The sequence below is a fragment of the Pongo pygmaeus genome, chromosome 22 (genome assembly GCF_028885625.2).
Source record: "Pongo pygmaeus isolate AG05252 chromosome 22, NHGRI_mPonPyg2-v2.0_pri, whole genome shotgun sequence".
Lineage (NCBI taxonomy): Eukaryota > Metazoa > Chordata > Mammalia > Primates > Hominidae > Pongo > Pongo pygmaeus.
This window is the reverse complement of record NC_072395.2, coordinates 55,328,967-55,348,224: the sequence shown is the minus strand read 5'-3', so window position 1 is coordinate 55,348,224 and position 19,258 is coordinate 55,328,967. Positions and strand designations below refer to the sequence as shown.

The 19,258-nt window shown below is 52.7% G+C and overlaps 1 protein-coding gene across 1 annotated transcript in view; it reads left to right on the top strand.

The window, feature by feature from the left end:
* The window catches only part of TMPRSS3 (transmembrane serine protease 3), a 28,590-nt gene extending 11,452 nt beyond the window's left edge, over positions 1 to 17,138 (top strand). The window contains exons 3-12 of the mRNA XM_054468937.1: positions 39 to 155; positions 554 to 677; positions 3,534 to 3,659; positions 5,061 to 5,104; positions 5,874 to 6,039; positions 6,845 to 7,014; positions 8,799 to 8,894; positions 12,339 to 12,481; positions 13,154 to 13,306; positions 16,249 to 17,138. Of these exons, the coding sequence (XP_054324912.1) occupies positions 39 to 155; positions 554 to 677; positions 3,534 to 3,659; positions 5,061 to 5,104; positions 5,874 to 6,039; positions 6,845 to 7,014; positions 8,799 to 8,894; positions 12,339 to 12,481; positions 13,154 to 13,306; positions 16,249 to 16,266 (1,157 nt within the window). The 3' untranslated portion in view covers positions 16,267 to 17,138. The remainder of the gene's footprint in view (positions 1 to 38; positions 156 to 553; positions 678 to 3,533; positions 3,660 to 5,060; positions 5,105 to 5,873; positions 6,040 to 6,844; positions 7,015 to 8,798; positions 8,895 to 12,338; positions 12,482 to 13,153; positions 13,307 to 16,248) is intronic.
* Positions 17,139 to 19,258: the final 2,120 nt, after the last annotated feature.

Sequence of the window (19,258 nt, the reverse complement as noted above, 5' to 3'; positions counted from 1 at the left end):
AGCTGTTGGTTAATTCCTGCCTTCCTCCCTTTTCCCAGTCCACTTCAACTGCTCGGGGAAGTACAAGTGTCGCTCATCCTTTAAGTGTATCGAGCTGACAGCTCGATGTGATGGAGTCTCAGATTGCAAAGACGGGGAGGACGAGTACCGCTGTGGTAAGGTCATGGCTCTTCCCTGGGGAAGCAGAAGGAAGCAGCAGAAGCCAACCTGACCCTTTCCATCTGTAAAATGGGTCCAAGTCATTGCCATTTTTAGGTTATGTCCTCAGCTGGGATTGAACTGGCATTTGCCCAAAGACATGTTGGGCTGGGGGTCAGGGAGGGCCTTCCATGGAGCTCTGACTCACTTGGGGAGACCACATAAGCAATAAGATGACACCACCGAGAAGTCTCAGGGGTCCAGAGTCACTGCTCTGTGTTGGGGAGGCTGCTGTGGACAAGAAGTGGGTCAGATTTGGCAGAGGAGGGGTTTGAGCTGGCTGTGGAGAAACCCCTGCCTGTGGTCTCAGGGTTCTACCGGCCACTAATGAGCCTTTTTTTCTGTGCATCGCCAGTCCGAGTGAGTGGTCAGAATGCCGTGCTCCAGGTGTTCACAGCTGCTTCGTGGAAGACCATGTGCTCCGATGACTGGAAGGGTCACTATGCAAATGTTGCCTGTGCCCAGCTGGGTTTCCCAAGGCAAGTTAAAAAGCATTTCCAACCCATGGGCAAAACACAGAGAGGATAACAATGAAGAAAGACAACTACCATTTAGTTGGGCACTATTGGGTGCTTTAACGCTCTCAGATTCCATCCTCACATCCACCTTAGGATGCCCAATATCATCCTCACTTCACAGGCAAGCAAACCAAGGCCAGACAGGCTAAGCGACTTGCTCAAGGCACATGGGAAATGGCATGTTTGGGGGTTCTCAGGGCCAGGCCAGGATCGGAGATACAAACATACAATAAAAAGTTTCAAAGTAAAAAACAAAAACAAAGCCAAAAAACCCTCCAGCTCCTCAGCTTGCAGCTCCTAGAGTAGCTTCCTGGACACTTTCCTGCTTGGTCCTGGTGGTCACATCAATGTCCATGCACGCTTCCCCAAGAACCCCAGAGAACCAATTGTTGAAAGTCAGAAATTTAGTGAAGACACAATCATCCAAAACAGTTGTTTAGCAACTTGTAGAACAAAGAACTGTAACAGTTGACTATTCACTTTTTAGTGTCTGTGTTGCCTACATGATTTTTTGCATTGGGGTGACACATTTTTGGCCTAGGCATGGGCCTCCTTCTCTCCCCTGGTCCCTTCCTTCTGACTTCCTGCAGCTGCTGTACTTCCACGGGTTACCCCAGCAGCCTCCTTACTCCCCTTTGCTCTCAAGTCTCAGCACTCAAAGCAGGCAGGCTGCATTCTGCTTTGTACTCTAGTAGATGGGGTCATTAAAGCCACACTGCCCTGAGTCCTCCACAGAGTCTCAGTTTTCAAATTCCATGCATCATATTCTCGGCTGTCTTTCCCCAAAGCCAGTGGAAGCCAAAATGCCCTCCAGCCTCCAGCCCTGCGGTCTGCCTCTCTTTCCCTCTACACCAACTGAGATTCAGAAATGAGCTGAAATTCAAGTTCAATGAGAAGAGCAAAAATCATCCACACTAACGTCTTCAGGAACGATGTATTATTCCTTAGAGACAAGGAGGAAGAGGTACACACACACACACACACACACACACACACACACACACACTGCACACAGCTGACAGCTTCCCCATTGGGCATTTTTCTTCCCCGCTGAGCCTCTTCCTCTGACTCATTGGGTGGGGGGTATTGGGGGGCCTCCTTTTCTCTTCTCTCTGCCCTCATCCTCTGTCCTGGAGGACCACCCCTCTGTCTGAGCAAACCCCAAGGCCTCTCTGCTCTGTCATGCAGAAAAACTCAGCTCAATCCCTCTCCTTCCTCACCCAGCAGACCAAAGTCAGGAGCCCCCACTGTCCCAGGCATCAGGTAGAGGCCACCTCATGGTGGGGGTAACCTTCCCGTCTCTCTTCCACCCCAGCCTGTTTGGTAAAATATTCCTTCTCACCCTTAACATGCTCCCTCTACAAGGAAATCCAGGGAATGCAATGTCCCCCATCTCTCAACCCGATGTTGCCTACTTTCTTCTCTATAGGCTTGTTCTTTTGTTCTCTATCCATTGCTTCAGTTTCTAAGATTTATTTCTGCATTTTGTTTTATTTTTTTAAATTCTCCTTGAAAATCCTTCCTTAATCTTCTCTGCTCTACTACATCCTATGTCAGATATCTGTGATTCAAAAATAAATAAATAAATAAATAACCAAAGGACGGTCAAGCTAGATTGCTTGAGTTCAAATCCCACACACAGCTCATGCCTCAGTTCCTTTCTTAGAAAAGAGGGATGATAATAGCACCTGCTTTGAGGGGAACTGAAGTTCCGATGACGCTGTGAGTGTGGAAGGGCTTGGTCGACAAGAGCACACTGGGGGAGTGTGTGGTTGTGGCTGTCATTGTTACCATTTTGAGACTCGGACAGTTCATGGGGCTCCAGTTGCAGCACTGGGGTCCCCTTGCCTGGCACAAGCCCGGCCACCTGCACTGGAACCAAGCCATCCCAGCAACAATCGGCTCTTTCATGCCAGTGCCAGTGGAATCTGTGCACTGAGCAATCCTTGGAGGGCTGCGAAGGTTGTGCCTGCCGCCTTGATTGCATTTTCCTCGAAACTCAAAGCTGATTGAACTTTGTATTCTATGTACACATCCCCATAGCATTTACAGTAAGCTGAAGAAATCCTGTTGATAAGCTGGTGTGTTCACCATGAAAACAAGCCTACTGTACTGTGTTTTGTTCATTTCACAAGGGAAGGAGAACATGGCTCTTTATTCACCATCTTCCATCTTGTGACTCTCCAAACATGTGATTCTTTTTTAAAAAGTTGCATCACTTTCACCACTGTTCTCCAGAAGACCTGTGTCCTGGCACTGTAAACATGAGCTGGGCTCTGGTGTTCGTGGAATCGCTTTCTTGTACGTGTTCATCTCTTTCCAGTAGGGCCCTGAGCTGGTCCTGGGCAGGTGAGGGACATCTCTCCTGTTCCTCCAACTCACTGTTCTTGGGGAGCTTGGTGTCCCTGCTTGGGTGACCCCCGACAATACTGCACCTAGTTTTGTGCTCACCTCCCCTCTGGACTTGCTTCAGGCCAAGCAAAGGGCATTTCACTGGAATGCACAAAGAATGACTCAACCAAGGACATCAGGAGGTGGTCACTCACTGTGTGGCTGCAGCCCAGGGTGGGTGGACAGGGCCGTCAGGTGCAGGCCAGAAGCGGGGGGGTCATCCCAGAACACAGAAGGTCTGGACTGAATGCCTTGCCAGGGTGAGTGAACTTCATTCTCTTGGCAAAAGGAAGCCTTTGATGGGTTTGGGGGGACAAAATGACATCCCCCATGTACAATCCCTGTAATATTGTGACTCGCACATCGGTTGAATGCTTCAAAGTGTAAAGTTACCACGTTGGGTCTGTGTTTCTGATGTGCTTGCAGCTATGTAAGTTCAGATAACCTCAGAGTGAGCTCGCTGGAGGGGCAGTTCCGGGAGGAGTTTGTGTCCATCAATCACCTCTTGCCAGACGACAAGGTGACTGCATTACACCACTCAGTATATGTGAGGTAGGTGGTCAGGCGATGCTGTTGTCTGTACAGGTATCGAGTCACCTGCTGGATTTGTGATGCTATGCTCAACTCCACAAGGACTTAAGAGGCATACATGTGTTATCTCAGATGGAAGGTGGGAGTTGGCCACCTTGATGAGACTGGTGGATGCGCCAGGCTGGGGGTGCGAGAACCTGGTCCCAACTGGGCAAGTATGGCCCAACAAAGAAAGGGAAGGAAATAGAGTAGAAGGGTAACAATGCTGTGCGTGTGACCAATGTACTGTCATGTGACAGACACTCTGGGTGTGTCTGGGGAATGAAAGCAGGCAAGCAAGAAGGGGGGTGGGGAGGAAAAGAGGAAGGGAGGGAGGGAGGGAGGAAGGAAGGAAGGAAAGAAGGAAGGGAGGAAGAGAGGGAGGGAAAAGGAAGAAAAACAGAAATTAAGATAGAAATTTATCCTTCTTTGTTTACGAAGTATTTTAGCATTCATTATTTATTTTACATGTTTTCCCCAACAACTCATGGGGAAGATAAATCCAGGTGTCCTTAAATAACCATCAGGTAACTGAAACTTACAGGGACCACCTGCCTTGCCCCAGGTTAGATGGTGTGTAGCAGATACAGCCAAGAGTTCTGAATCCAATTCCATATTCTCTCCCTGACATCTAGGCCCAAACCCTAAGATGTGCATTTTCTGCTCTGGGAACAATAGGCTTGTTGGTCTGTCCATCGGGGATGAATAAGCACCCCGGGACCCACATGCAGTCTGGAGGGACAGCTCATGTCTTGGGTGCTAAATCCGCAGTCTGGTGACACTAGCTTTCTCTTGCATGATGAGCTGGGGCCCAAAAGGCAGAAAATGTTACAAAGATTTTGGGATCCCTTTCCCTTCACTATGAGAAAAGCACACACCCTGGTCTCCACCTGTGTGTGGGGGTGGGGGTAGGAGTGTCAACTTTGGGGCAATCAAAATTCTGTTGCTCTAGGGAAGGAGTCCTCTGCCAGGTGTGTGAACCCAGGCTACAATGAGTCCTGGAGAGCTTGCCACACTGTCCCTTGGGCACTCTTGTGTCCCTAGGGGCCAGGAGGTGGAGAACATTGGACTGAATCGCCATGCAATGACAGCGTGATATGTTGATATCATATCCTTTATCACTAGCTATCTAAAGCTTAGAAATACAGAACAGCCTGTTGTATACACAATACTTCACTGTTGGTCGAGTGTTTTAGAATGAATTGTGTGACCTCATCCTCATGGTTTTTTTTTTTTTTTGAACATAGACTAAAATTGTAATCTACATTCAAGAGAGGGGGAAATAGAATTTATTTTTCTGTTACCCTAAGATTGAGTTTTTAAGAGTGTTCCTTTCACAGATCTGGGGCATTTTTCACGGAGCCTACTTTTTCTCCTCTTTAGGGAGGGATGTGCCTCTGGCCACGTGGTTACCTTGCAGTGCACAGGTAAGAGTTCCAGAAAGGCAGGGGTCTGGAGGAGCAAGCACATGCTAAGTCCTATCTCCTTGTCCTCAGAGTCCTCTCTACCCATGGGGCTCTGTATCACTTCCTCCTGGGTGCCAGGCGGGAACTCCGTGTACCCCTACCTGCCGAAGGAGGGGAGCAGTGTCATCCTCCCCCTTTGGCCTCACCTGTCAGGTGGGGGAGTCAGCCAGAGAAACTCATTAGCAGAGGAAAGGACCAAGGCCCATGATGTCCCATCACTCTGTAGAGCCTTGAGTCCCTGACTCAGTTCCCACTTCCTCCTTACATGTGCACAGTGCCCACTCCAGGCCTCGGGCAGTGTCCCTCGTTTCTGGCAGAGGGGAGTGTTCACACCGCAAGGGTGGGGTCTGGAGCAGTCAGAGAGGTGCGTGCACCAGTGGCAGTGAGGAGGGGGCTGCAGAAAGTTCCTGCCTGCTCCTGACATCCCAGGGTGTTGTCATCACTGGGGGAATAGGATGGGGAGTGGCGCTGCCAATGCTGGGCACTGACCAAGCAGGGCAGGTGCTTTTCCCACCGCATCCCCCACAGCACCCACCATCCTCAGGTCTCCCCAAGAGCCTGACCACCTCCCCTGCTGAGCTCCCCCTTGCAGCACTTGTCTTAGAGCTGCTGTGAGCTCTGGGAACGGGGGCAGTGAGGGTGGGGAGAGGGAGCAGGTGCATGGTGGTGACACCATGTCCCCCAAAGAAGTCTGCAGGGTGGACCCACAAGCCTTTGTTCCCCTCCATAGCCTGTGGTCATAGAAGGGGCTACAGCTCACGCATCGTGGGTGGAAACATGTCCTTGCTCTCGCAGTGGCCCTGGCAGGCCAGCCTTCAGTTCCAGGGCTACCACCTGTGCGGGGGCTCTGTCATCACGCCCCTGTGGATCGTCACCGCTGCACACTGTGTTTACGAGTGAGTGCTGCTGACCATCTTCCCAGACCCCTGTTCACTCCTGGGTCATGTCAGGGAGGGGCTGCTTTGGGTGGTGAGAAGCGGGTCCAGAGGGAAGACAGAAAGACCAACCTCCAAGTAATGTACAGTTGGAGAGGAGTCTCCAGCCTCACTGTGGACCCATCATCATTGGCTGGGGGTAACTCGTGAGGCTGAGCTTGTTTTAAGGATTGTAGCTCCTACAGAAAGGGCAGACAGAAGAGGAAGGAAGCTCTTGTGCTGGAGGAAACCCACAAAAATGAAAGGACCTAGACCTTCCCATAGCTAATTCCAGTGGACCATGTTATGGCAGAGACAGGGTGACATGGTGGTGCGGGAGGCTAGAGAGAATATGTTGGGGGCCAGGTGCTGGGTCTCTTCTTCTTAAAATCTCAGGAGCTTAGAGTGCAAGAAAACTACAAAAAAGACTTCCAAACACAATGGTTCTCCCTGATATTTTTACTCCCCATTTTGTTGCTGTTTGATGAAGAATGGGCCCTGATAGACTCCTTGCAGTGAGCAATGTTGAGTTCAGCCCTCAAATGCCAAGACGACCTCAGAGGTGCTGAGAGTGAGGCCTGTCTGGGAAACACACGGGGTGTGGGTCTGTGTTTCTGCAGGGCGTGGCAGTGCAGTTGCATATACAGCATAAACAAGCAGGGTGATGGGACCACATCTTGCCTGATAACCTCTCCCACCATCTTCCTAGGTTTTCAGGACACCTGAGGTCAATGAGTTCAGTGGTTGGACTTTTCCTGTGCTTCACCTCTTGCTCTTCTCATTTCAGCTTGTACCTCCCCAAGTCATGGACCATCCAGGTGGGTCTAGTTTCCCTGCTGGACAATCCAGCCCCATCCCACTTGGTGGAGAAGATTGTCTACCACAGCAAGTACAAGCCAAAGAGGCTGGGCAATGACATCGCCCTCATGAAGCTGGCCGGGCCACTCACGTTCAATGGTACATCTGGGTCTCTGTGTGGTTCTGCAGCTCTTCCTTTGTTTCAAGAGGATTTGCAATTGCTCATTGAAGCATTCTTATGATGGCTGCTTTATAATCCTTGTCAGATATTAATAATTCCAACTCCTGATTCATGTTGGTGTTGGCATCAGTTGATTATCTTTTCTCATTAAAGTTGTGACGTTCCTAGCTCTTGGTATGACAAGTGATTTTCAATTGTATCCTGGACAATGTGGCTATCATGTTTGCAGACTTGAGTCCTACCTACATTTTCAGTGTTACCCTGTTTAAATGTCGTTTGTAGATCCTGGCCTACAGAATGAATGCACTGATGACTCTGCCAGGTAGATTGGTGGGCTGTAGTTCCAATGATAACTTAATTTTAGAGCCTTCGTGGGCTGTATGCTTTGTCTGGTGCCACCTTCTCCCTGTTGGTGCCACCTGGAGGCAGGAAGAGCTTCTTGAGGCCAGACCACCTGGGGCCTCTAGGTGGTAGAAGAGAGTCATCCATCTGTAGGGACAAAGAGCACTTTCCTGTTTCTCCAGGTAGAGGGGCCATCTCGGTTTAGAAATAGAACCTCCCAGCCTGGCCACATGGTGTGGTGGAGTCCTCTCATTTCTTTACAAGCTGAAAGATGCTGGGCACCCTCAGCTCCCTGGAAGTACAGAAAAGTTCTCTCCCAACCAGCAGCTCCTAAAGACGCTGTTTCTTGAAAAAGTCAAGCCCTGCCCTCTGGACATTACAAAAATGCCAGAAGAGCCACACCTGATAAAACTTTCAAACATCTCGTAGATGCAAACAAAGTACTAGGAGACTACACCCAAATAAATTAAAGCCCTTTTTCCTTCTCAAGAAAGCAGGGAAAGCATAATAAATAGGTGAATTGCCTCTTATTGGAGCAGAATCCTGGCCCGAGACCAGCTGCAGGCTCTACCTGGCAGAGTCATTACTGTGTCCGTCACATGGACACATAATGCCCGGAAACAAATATTTCCAGAGAAGCAGGAAAATGATTACGGTGGTGCCAGTTTGCCAACTATGATTAATGATATTGGTTATAGGAAATGAGGTGCCAGCACCTGTACTTTGCCAAAGTTTCAAGTGAGTTCTTTTATTCCTTCTCTATCTCTCCATTACTGTTCTGCACAGAAAAGCTCGGGGAACCTCAGGGTGTGTTCACATGAAAGCCTGAGGTACGTGCAGGGCACTCTGGCTTTGGGGGAGGCCCACAGGACCCAGCCCTACACACAGGCAAACTTGTCGCTTCCAGAAATCCCAGGAACCATAGCAATATTCATGGAGCCGTGTTCTATAAGCAACACATGCACTGTGATCTAGCCAGGAGTGGGCACGCACTGGCCTGAGAGCCAGGTCTGCCCCGTCATATTTTGGTAAATAGACATTTTACTGGACACAGCCACACCTATGTTGGTGCCTATCACCTGGGGCTGTCTTCATGCTCCGATGGCAGCCAGAGACGGCACAGCCCATGAAGCCTAAAAGATTGACTATTCAGCCCTTTCCACAAGAGGTGTGCTGACCCTGGTTTAGGCTCCCTCATGCTGCCACGGTGGAGGGCTGTTTTACAGTTTTAAGTGCTCTGGGTGTGGTGGATGGGATAAGGGGCTCCTGCTGTGAGCTGATCGTTTTCAAATAACCAAGGGCTTGACCTTCCTTCCCTTGGGAGATAGTTTGGGCTCCTCAGAGGCAGAAGCATAGATGAGATTTTTTTCTCAGACTCCTGCTTCAATTGAGTTGAGAACTGTTGCTTCCCTTCAAACAGAAGTGATCCAGCCTGTGTGCCTGCCTAACTCTGAAGAGAACTTCCCCGATGGAAAAGTGTGCTGGACGTCAGGATGGGGGGCCACAGAGGATGGAGGTCAGTGGGCTGAAGCCAAGATTCTGAGTCCGGGAGCTCAGAACCCAGAGGGCTGCGGAGGGGGCTCTCCCAATGTCCCAGTGTGATGTTGCTATGGGCTGCCCAGATATCCCGGCCAGGGAGTGCATGTCAGCTGCTCAGGACACACAGTCAGCCGAGGAACTGTGGGTCAGGAGTCACGGTTCCATTGTTATGGGGACAACATGACCCTGTAGACCTTCTCAGGAGAGAGTTAGACCTTCTCGAACACAGCAGGTGTTTCCCTTCCCCTGCCCGGACCCCTGGCCTTGTTAACTGAGGACATACAGAGCCCACCTAGACAACCCTCCCAGGCTTCATTCAGAACTCAAAGATTCGTGTTTGTGAAGACTCTTTGCCTTGTGGGACTTTGGAAGATGTGTTCCTTCATCCTATAAAGAGCAAGTGGAAGCAGCAGCAGATGAGATCGCTGTAATAATAAGGGAAGCAGGAGTGGCAGTAACCATAGTCCATGCAAATGAAGCCTGGGCCGCCCTTTCCTTAGTGTGGGTACAGAGCTGGTCATGGGTCTTAGGTTTTTCCATCAATCACTTTCTTTGTTAGTAGGAAGAGGAATCATTTTCTGTGGCTGCTCTAACAAATTATCACAGTCTGGGTGGCTTAAAATGATGGAAATTGGCCAGGTGTGTTCGCTCACACCTGTAGTCCCAGCACTTTGGGAGGCCGAGTCTATGGGATCCCTTGAGGCCATTAGTTTGAGACCAGCCTGGGCAACATAGAGAGACACCGTCTCTACAAAAAATACAAAAATTAGCCAGGCACGGTGGCATGCACCTGTAATCCCAGCACTTTGGGAGGCCAAGGCAGGAGGATTGCTTGAGCCCAGGAGTTTGAGACTAGCCTGGGCAACATGGCAAGACCCTGTCTCTACAAAAAATTAAAAAAAATTAGCCTGGGCCGGGTGCGGTGGTTCATGCCTGTAATCCCAGCACTTTGGGAGGCCGAGGCAAGTGGACCATTTGAGGTTCAGGAGTTTGAGACCAGCCTGGCCAACATGGTGAGACCCTGTGTCTACTAAAATACAAAAATTAGCCAGGCATGGTGACACACACCTGTAATCCCAGCTATTCAGGAGACTGAGGCTGTAGAATCACTTGAACCCAGGAGGCGCAGGTTGCAATGAGCCGAAATCATGCCACTCCACTCCAGCTTGGGTGGCAGAGCAAGACTCTGTCTCAAAACAAACAAACAAACAGATACACAGACACACAAACAAAAATTAGCCTGACATGGTGGTCCCAGCTACTCAGGAGGCTGGGGTGGGATTGCTTGAGCCCAGGAATTCTAAGCTGCAGTGAGCCGTGATCATGCCATCATACTCCATCCTGGGTGACAGAGTGAGACTTTGTGTTTAAACGACCAAAAAAAAAAAAAAAAACATGGAAATTTATTTCCACACCCAACTGAGGTGTCTGTAGGGTGGTTTTCCTGGAGGTTCTGACCCCTTTCCTTTGGGTTCTGGTGGCGGTGGCTATGGCTGCAGCTGCATCGGCATTCCTGGGCTTGTAGCTGGATCTCCAGCCTCAGCCGCCTTCCTCCCGTGGCTTTGCCCGCTGTGTCTCTGTATCTCAAACTTCCCTCTCCTGTGTCTTATAAGGACACCAAGTCATTGGATTTAGGGTCCACCCTAAACGCAGGGAGATCTCATGTTGAGATTCTTACCTTAATTACATCTGCAAAGACCCTATTCCCAATAAGGTTGGGCTCCATAGTGGCAGGTAGGCATATTTTGGAGGGGCCCACAGTTCAACCCAACACAGGATGTTCAGTGTTTTCCTCTCAACACCGATTACTTGAGCCCACCCCCGGCTGAAGTCACCCAAGGGCTGACCCAGATGCTTCGAGTCTGCGGGGCCTACTTTCCCCCACCCAGTGGCAGGGCTGCCCACCCGGCCGAAGGCACTCACAGCTCTCTGTAGTTTCCAACCCACCCACACAGCCCAGGCCCAGTTCTGTGCCAGTGTGGCTGGTCCAGGGCCCTTCCAGCTTCATCGGAACCAGCACCCCTGGTGTGTGGTGGGAGCTGGGAGACCAATCTATGCTCCCGTTCCTTTCACGGTGGGCTCTCATTCAGGACCACCCAGCCCGTCAGAGTCATTCTGATGACACTGGGCTCCGAAGAGGAGGCTGTGCAACAGCTTCATCCTCCCAGGAGATTCTCCATCCCGCTGCAGATTTGCTTCTCGCTGTCAATCTGCTCTGTCCAGCGCAAAAGGTCCGATGACCCCTGTCCTGATGCGGCTTCAGCCCCAGCCTGTGCTGGAATCTCCTCCCATAACGCATTGAGCTGTTTTGGCACGTTCCGGGCAGAAAGCTGAGTGTCTTGTGATACTATGCGCTCCTCAGAGCAGTCCCTCAGGGTCCTGTCATTGTGTGATTTTGTTGTCTCCATGGAATCTATGGAGTCTTTAAAACACCAAGATGCCTGGGTCACAAACCAGCTAAGTTTGAGGAGTCCATCTCTTGGTGTCGGGCGCGTGCTTGGCCCACTGCAGGTGGATTAAGTCTTCTGTGACTGTTGCAACAAATGACCCCAAATTCGTGGCTTAAAATGACAGAAAGGTATCATCTCATAGTTAGGAAGGTCACAGGTCCAAACTCAGTCTCAGGGCGCTGGCGTCAATTGTGGGCCGGGCTGGCTCCTCCTGGAGGCCCTTGGGGAACCTGTCTCCTGCCTTTCCCAGCGTCTGCGCTCTGCCCGCACTGCTTGGCTTGTGCCCCTCCTTGGTCTTCCGGGTTAGCAATGCCACATCTTCGAATCTCTCTCTGACTCTGGTCCCTGCTCTGTCGTCACAGTTTCTCCTCCGGCTCCTCCAAAGACCCCTGTGACTTTGTCGGGTCCACCCTCTTACTCGGGATCATCTCCCCACTCAAGGACTGTCTCTCAATGCACCTGCAATGTCCCATTTGCCCTGTAAGGTGACACAGTCACAGGTTCTGGGGATTGGGGTGAGAATGTCTTTGGGGGTCATTTTTCTGCTGACCATCCCAGAGTTCACAAAGATGCTGAGTGAGTGACCTTCCTGAGCCTCAGTTTCCCTCCCGTAACCTGGGGTGTTCTGATGGCTGATTGGGCTGGTGACCTGGGGAGGAGGTGACTTGGCCACTGTTGCCCCCACTCCTCCTCCACTTTGGACACCTTAGGAGAGTCGGTGGCCCTGCCTTGAAGCAGAGTGGCCCCTTGCGGCTACTCATAGGAGGGCAAGCTCTGGGCTTGATGTGCTTTGAGACAGTGGGAGTCTACTTGTCCCACCCGCAGGGCCCTGTCCTTTTCTGCCGTTGCATTACACCAGGGAGCATCCCTCTCCTCCCTCGTTCCCTCGTCCCTGTGGTCTCAGCATGCGCCCTCTGTGTTTTGAGCCGGGCTTCCTTCTCACACACATCCCCTCACTTGTTTTGGAGCAGGTGACGCCTCCCCTGTCCTGAACCACGCGGCCATCCCTTTGATTTCCAACAAGATCTGCAACCACAGGGATGTGTACGGTGGCATCATCTCCCCTTCCATGCTCTGCGCGGGCTACCTGAAGGGTGGTGTGGACAGCTGCCAGGTACGGGGCCACGGCGGTGTGCGAGGCCGTGGCAGGGTGACCCAGCCCTTGGGACAGGCCATTGCCAGCGTTTCCCTGTGACGGAACAAAAAGTAAATTTACAGGGCGTGGAGAAGAAATTTGCTCAAGATATCACTCCTTTTCCTGGCTGCCAGGCCTGTGTTTACCCAGCGATCTGGCTCTGCATGGGTGCTGGGTGGTGGGAGGGGTTTCATGCTGCTCCCCTCCAATTCTGACTTTGTAGGGGACCACAGGGGAGGCAGGTGGTGGGGTGGTAGGTGGCGGGGAACCAGTGAATCTGGCTCTCCGAAAGCTGCAGTGGGTGGGACTCCAGTTCTACCAGGTGGATCACAGGTCACCTGAGGGCCCTGGCCAGGCAGACCCTCCCTCTCACCGGCTGCCCTTGAGCTTCAGAGGGTCAGGGTCTGCATTCTGGAAGGGACACACAGCTGGAGGCAGTACCCCAAAGGGGCCGAGGGACATCCTCTCTTGGGGATGCTGTGTCTGGAAGGGCTGGTGGGTTCCCTTCTGTAAACTGGGTCATCCACTGTGACGTCATGAAGGGGGGTCCCAACTCCACAGCAAGCAGCCTCACATGGCAGACTGTCTACAGAAAGCAATCTCGCATGGCAGTGCCTGTACCCCAATCTTTGCTTCTTTCCTGTCACCCAGGGGGACAGCGGGGGGCCCCTGGTGTGTCAAGAGAGGAGGCTGTGGAAGTTAGTGGGAGCGACCAGCTTTGGCATCGGCTGTGCAGAGGTGAACAAGCCTGGGGTGTACACCCGTGTCACCTCCTTCCTGGACTGGATCCACGAGCAGATGGAGGTGGGTGCGGCGCCCTCCCCAGCTCATGTTGTCCCTGGCTTTTGACCCTAGGGTCCATTAAATGCAACCCTGGTCTTGCTATAAAAACCAGGGAGTGACCGAGTGGTTGTCAATTCAGCAGCAGTGATTTGGTGGCTCCAGGGTGTCAGACGCTTGTGCTGAAAACAGAGATCACCGCTAGTCCTGGGCAGCTGTGGGTGGGTGCAGCCTGGCAGGCAGAGGAGCTGGGGCCGGGAGGAAGAAGGAGCCTCACGACATGGGAAAGGAGGAGGCAGCAAGGAGGAGCCCCCGCTGGGATGGGGATGGGTCGGGCGTGCCCCGTGTGCCAGGAGCAGGGAGAAAGTGGGAGAGGGCAGGGGGCTGAGACAGTGCAGGAGAGGACCTTGTCTGCCTGCTGAGGGGCTGGAACCTTGCTGGGAGCCAGGGATGAGAGGCAGCATCCGCAGTCAGGAGGGGCTTGGGGAGCTCTGCATTGGTGGTGTGGGGGTGGGGGGTCCTGGAGGGGAAGGCATGAAAGTGGGAGGGGCCTGCAGGGGGCCACCCAACAGCAAGGCTGGCTTGGCAGGACCCGGGCATGGAGGGCAACCCTGAGATGGTGAAGGAGGAAGAAGGAGGCTTAGGGCTTCGCTGGGACCCTGGCAGCTGCGCGCTGGCAGGTGAATGCAGCGCCTTTCTCATGTGGGCGCTGGGGAAACATTTGCTGGCTTGATCTCAGACGGTCTCTCACCCCACTCCTTGGGATGGTTTCAAACACAGGAGGTCCTCACTTAATACGGTTGATGGGATCTTGGAAACTGCAGCTTTAGGAGAAACAGTGCACACAGGCCCTCCAGCAACATCCTTGTTTGCAAGGTAATTTTGTTATAAAGTCGATGAGAAAAAAAAAATTGGTTTCATTATATATCATTTTGCTTAAAGTCGTAGTTTCCAAGAACTAACAATGACGTCAAAGTAAGTCCGTTCTTTTTTCCTAATTCAGGTGAAATTTATATAACGTACAATTCACCATTTTAAAGTGAACAACCCTGTAGCATCAGCACATTCCCAGGGCTGTGCAGCCACCACCTTTGTCAGTTCCCAGCATTCTCATCTCCCAAAAGACACACGGCACCCTAGAAGCATGCAGTTACTCGCGACTCCACTCTTCTCCCCAGCCTCTGGCACCCACCAGTCAGCTTTCTGTCTCCAAGGCTCAAAGACCTTTTTAAAAAGCTCATTTAATTTGAAACAATTGACCAGGAAAGGACATCAAATGCTGAATGTGCCTCAGGCGTTAATTCCCATTTTGCTCTCATTGATTTTGTGCTTTAAATGAGAAACTGCAGAATGGTGCCCACCAGCACAGGGTGAGGCCTGGGACTGAGACCTGGGCTAGTTTCACCTCCAGTACTGCGGCCGTGCAGCCCTGAGCACACCCTCGGGGAGTGGTGAGGACTGTGCTTGGGCTCGGTGGAAAGTGCTTGCTCCTGCTCACCTTGCTGGGAGAGGCAGCCTGGCCCCGTACTAGGCACTGAGTGGCCTGCAATGCTCTTCAGTATAAAGCTCAGCTCAGCCCGCCCGCACTGTAGAAAGGACCAGGATGGACAACTGAATGGGAGACCTCCTCACTGTTCAGGGTGCTGTGGGAGCCTGGGGCACAGAAGGGTCGTGTGAGCACAGAGGGCAAAGGGCAGGAAAGGAGAAGCCGGTCCTCCACACGGGTCTGCAGTACATGGAGGCGTTCACGAGACACAGATCCCCAGGGGCTAAGCACTGAGCTGGTGATCCTAAAAGTCCCCCTTAAGACACTGAAGGCACAAGGCAGAGAAGCCCACTGCCATGTCTTCCAGCTGTCGTGGGTGAGCTGGAGACAAACGTTCAAAATCAGTCTGGGGAGCCCGCTCACAATGGTTCCACGACGGGGCCGCCTCAGCCCCTCCCATGTCAGCACCGTCTTGGGCCACAGAGCCTGTGACCCTCCCTGTACTACAGTGGAGGCGACCTGCATGAGGCCCCCCAGCTAACAAGGGCAGAGTGTGTGTCACATCAGATCCCTGATGTGGTCCCAGTGTGACTGCAGAGCAGAATCAAAAGATCTCAAACTTAGGGGTGTAGAAGCCTCTCTCAGGCTGTTTGTTAAATGTGAAGATTGCAGGGCATTTATCTGGAGTCTGATTGCGAGGTCCGGGGTGAAGACCCTGGTGAATTTGTTGCATGGGGGGCTTCAGGGCACACTGAGAAACCCTGGGAGGGTCTTGGAGGCAGTTTCCCCTGTTGTGGTGAAGCTGTGGTGGAGGAGCTCGTCTGTGACGCTGGCTCCGGCAATGCCTGGAGCCCCTGCTCCCTGCACAACGCCTTAGTCATCCGCTGCCTCCAACCCACCAGTGCATGCATGAGTTGCACAGCCTGACACACCCTTTCCCAAGTCCCTCTTCAGACATCCTAGGAGAGACCCAGAAGAGACTTCCTTTCCTGGGAGGCTCTCCAGTGGGCCCGCTGTGCGTTTCAGTTGTCCATTGTGAGGAATGTCAATGTGAAGGCCTTCCGAGCACTCACTGTCTTGTGGGGAAGTGTCCCGTGTGCTAGTTGGTGTCATGCCCGTGGACTCATCTTCATTTTCATCCAGCACTTTTCTCTATCTAGCTGGGGGTTTAAAACAAAATTGTTCTGACTCAAACCAGAACTTAGGAACACAGTGCCGAGACCTGGAAGGTTCCTATGGAAGTGACGGAACTGTCACAGGGCGGAGATGGGACCTGCGGATGCATTGCTCGTTGTAGCTTTTCATGCCTGCCTGGGATCCACTCAGAGCTGGCAGCCCCAGGGGGAGGCCAACGTTGTCTTCATCGTGGAGAACAGCCCCACAATTCCCACAGGGCAAAATGCAGGTGCCCGCTCCATCATCATGTTGCACGGATGGCTGGAACTGCTAAAAACAATAACATCTTTGTTTTCATTTATAGAGAGACCTAAAAACCTGAAGAGGAAGGGGACAAGTAGCCACCTGAGTTCCTGCGGTGATGAAGACAGCCTGATCCTCCCCTGGACTCCAGTGTAGGAACCTGCACATGAGCAAACACCCTCGGAGCTCTGCGTTCTGGCACCAGCAGCAGGCCCGAAAGAGGCACCCTTCCATCTGATTCCAGCACAACCTTCAAGCTGCTTTCTGTTTTTTTTTTTTTTTGAGATAGAGTCTTGCTCTGTTGCCCAGGATGGAGTGCAGTGGCGGAATCTCTGCTCACTGCAGCCTCCGCCTCCCTGGTTCAAGCGATTCTCCTGCCTCAGCTTCCCCAGCAGCTGGGACTACAGGCGCCCGCCACCACGCCCGACTAATTTTTGTATTTTTAGTAGAGACAGGGTTTCACCATGTTGGCCAGGCTGCTGTCAAACTCCTGACCTCAAATAGTGTGCCTGCTTCAGCCTCCCACAGCGCTGGGATTACAGGCATGGGCCACCACGCCCAGCCTCACGTTCCTTTCTGATCTTCACTAAAAACAAAAGAAGCAGCAACTTGCAAGGGCGGCCTTTCCCACCGGTCCATTTGGTTTTCTCTCCAGGGGTCTTGCAAAATTCCTGACGAGATAAGCAGTTATGTCACCTCAGGTGCAAAGCCACCAACAGCCACTCAGAAAAGACGCACCGGCCCAGAACTGCAGAAGTGCAGTCGCTGCACATTTTTGTCTCTAGGGACCAGAACCAAACCCACCCTTTCTACTTCCAAGACTTATTTTCACATGCGGGGAGGTTAATCTAGGAATGACTCATTTAAGGCCTATTTTCATGATTTCTTTGTAGCATTTGGTGCTTGATGTATTATTGTCCTTTGATTCCAAATAATGTGTTTTCTTCCCTCATTGTCTGGTGTGTCTGAGTGGACCGGTCATGTGAATCAAAATCATCCACTGAATTCCAGGGACTCCATTACCGTCATCTCTCCTGTGTGCATTGCGGACTTGGCATTCTTCTGTCGGAACAGGTTGCTCAGCAGATCAGCATCAGCTCATGTCATACACAAAACTCAAAAGTAGAGCAAGGCCAGGCAAAGTAGTGGGTGTGAGTGGTGGCCGGAGGGAGTGAGTGGTGGTTGGAGGGTGTGAGCGGTGGCTGGAGGGAGTGAGCGGTGGCCGGAGGGAGTGAGCGGTGGCCGGAGGGCGTGAGCGGTGGCTGGAGGGAGTGAGTGGTGGCCGGAGGGTGTTAGCGGTGGCTGGAGGGAGTGAGCCCTATACAGAGGGAGTTAGCAGTGGCTGGAGGGTGCGAGACCTGGACGGAGGGTCTCAGTGGTGGCAGTAGTGTGTGAGCAGTGGCCGGAGAGTGTGAGCAGTGGCCAGAGGAAGTGCACAGTAGCCAGAGAGCATAAGCGGTGACTGGATGGTATGAGCGGTGGCTGGACGGTGTGAGCCATGGCCGGAGGTTTTGAGTGGCACCCGAAGGGTGTGGCCGGAGGGAGTGAGCTCTGGCTGGAGGGAGTGGGCAGTGGCAGGAGGGTGTGAGCAATGGCCAGATGGTGTGAGTGGTGGCCAGAGGGAGTAAGCAGTGTCTTGAGGGAGTGAGCGGTGGCCAAAGGGTGTGAGTGGTGGCTGAAGGGTGTGGGCTGTGACCAGAGGGAGTGAGCAGTGATCAGAAGATGTGGGACCTGGACAGAGGGTTTGAGCGGTGGCTGGAGGGTGTGGGCAGTGGCCAGAGGGTGTGGGTGGTGACTGGAGGGAATGAGCAGTGGCCAGAGGGTGTGAGACCTGAACGGAGGGTTGGAGTGGTGGCTGTAGCGTGTGAGCAGTGGCTGGAGGGTGTGAGTGGTCGTTGGAGGGAGTGATCCCTGACTGGAGGGAGTGAGCAGTGACCGGAGGGTGTGATTGGTGGCCAGAAGGAGTTGGCGGTGGCTGGAGGGTGTGAGCGGTGTCTGGAGGGAGTGGATGGTGTCTGGAGGGAGTGGCCGGTGGCTGGAGGGTGTGAGTGGTGTCTGGAGGGAGTGGCCGGTGGCCAGAGGGAGTCAGTCACTGAGTGAGCAGTGGCTGGAGGGTGTGAGCACTGGCCCGAGAGTCACAGGAGTTGCTGAGATCTGCTGTTCCCTTCACATAGGCCATGGCCACTTGCCAATCACTCTCTTCGCCAGGAGCCACTGGTGCAAGGACGCAGCCCCCCACCTTCAGCCCTCCTGCTCCTAATCCTCCCTCATTTGTACCTGGGACTGGTCCAGCAGAGGCCAGGACACCTCCAGGCAGGGATGTTGTGCAGGAGCTGGCCAAGCCTTGAAGTTATATTTTCTACAATATTACTGGTTCCCAATGCAATATTACAGTTGTGTACTCAGTTCCTGGAGGCCACAGAGGAAGAGGCGAGGAAAGGGAAGGGACAGGAGTAGGGGACAGAGCCCAGGACCAGAGTGCTGCTGGCCTGTCGAGCTCACTCTCAGAGGAAACCTAAGAACTTCCCAGGCCTGGCCACCAGGAAGAGCTCTGGGGAGGGCAGCCACTCCCACTCACTCCTCCAGGGACCTGGAAACTTCCAGATCAGGTGCTATTTCCAGACCCCTGGGAAGCTGCCTCCTGGGCCTGTGGCCCTGGGTGCCTCATCTTACCTCCCTCCTGCTGTCAGAGCTCCCTGGAGGAAGAAGGACTGGGGAACTTGGGGGTCTACTTCCTGCCAGACCAGAGCTACTTCCAGCAGCCATACCTGGAGGTTCTGTACTGAGAGTTGGCCTCAAAGCTAAAGCAGGCAATAGGCTCGATAGCTAGGCGGGCCTCAGGGACCACGGTCAAGGCTTTAGAGTCTGCAACCCACTTCAGCCCCAGCAGACAGGTCTTTATCTCACTAGGAGTCAGCCCTTCAGCTGGGCAATGTTAAGAACTGTTCTGCAGCCCAGGGGCTTCTGTAAGGCTCAGGCAAGAACTCCTAAGTGAGTCCTTTGGATGCTGGAGGAGCTGTTGTCTTCTTGGTACAGTGACACCCCAGGGACAGGAGACTTACGGCTGAGGA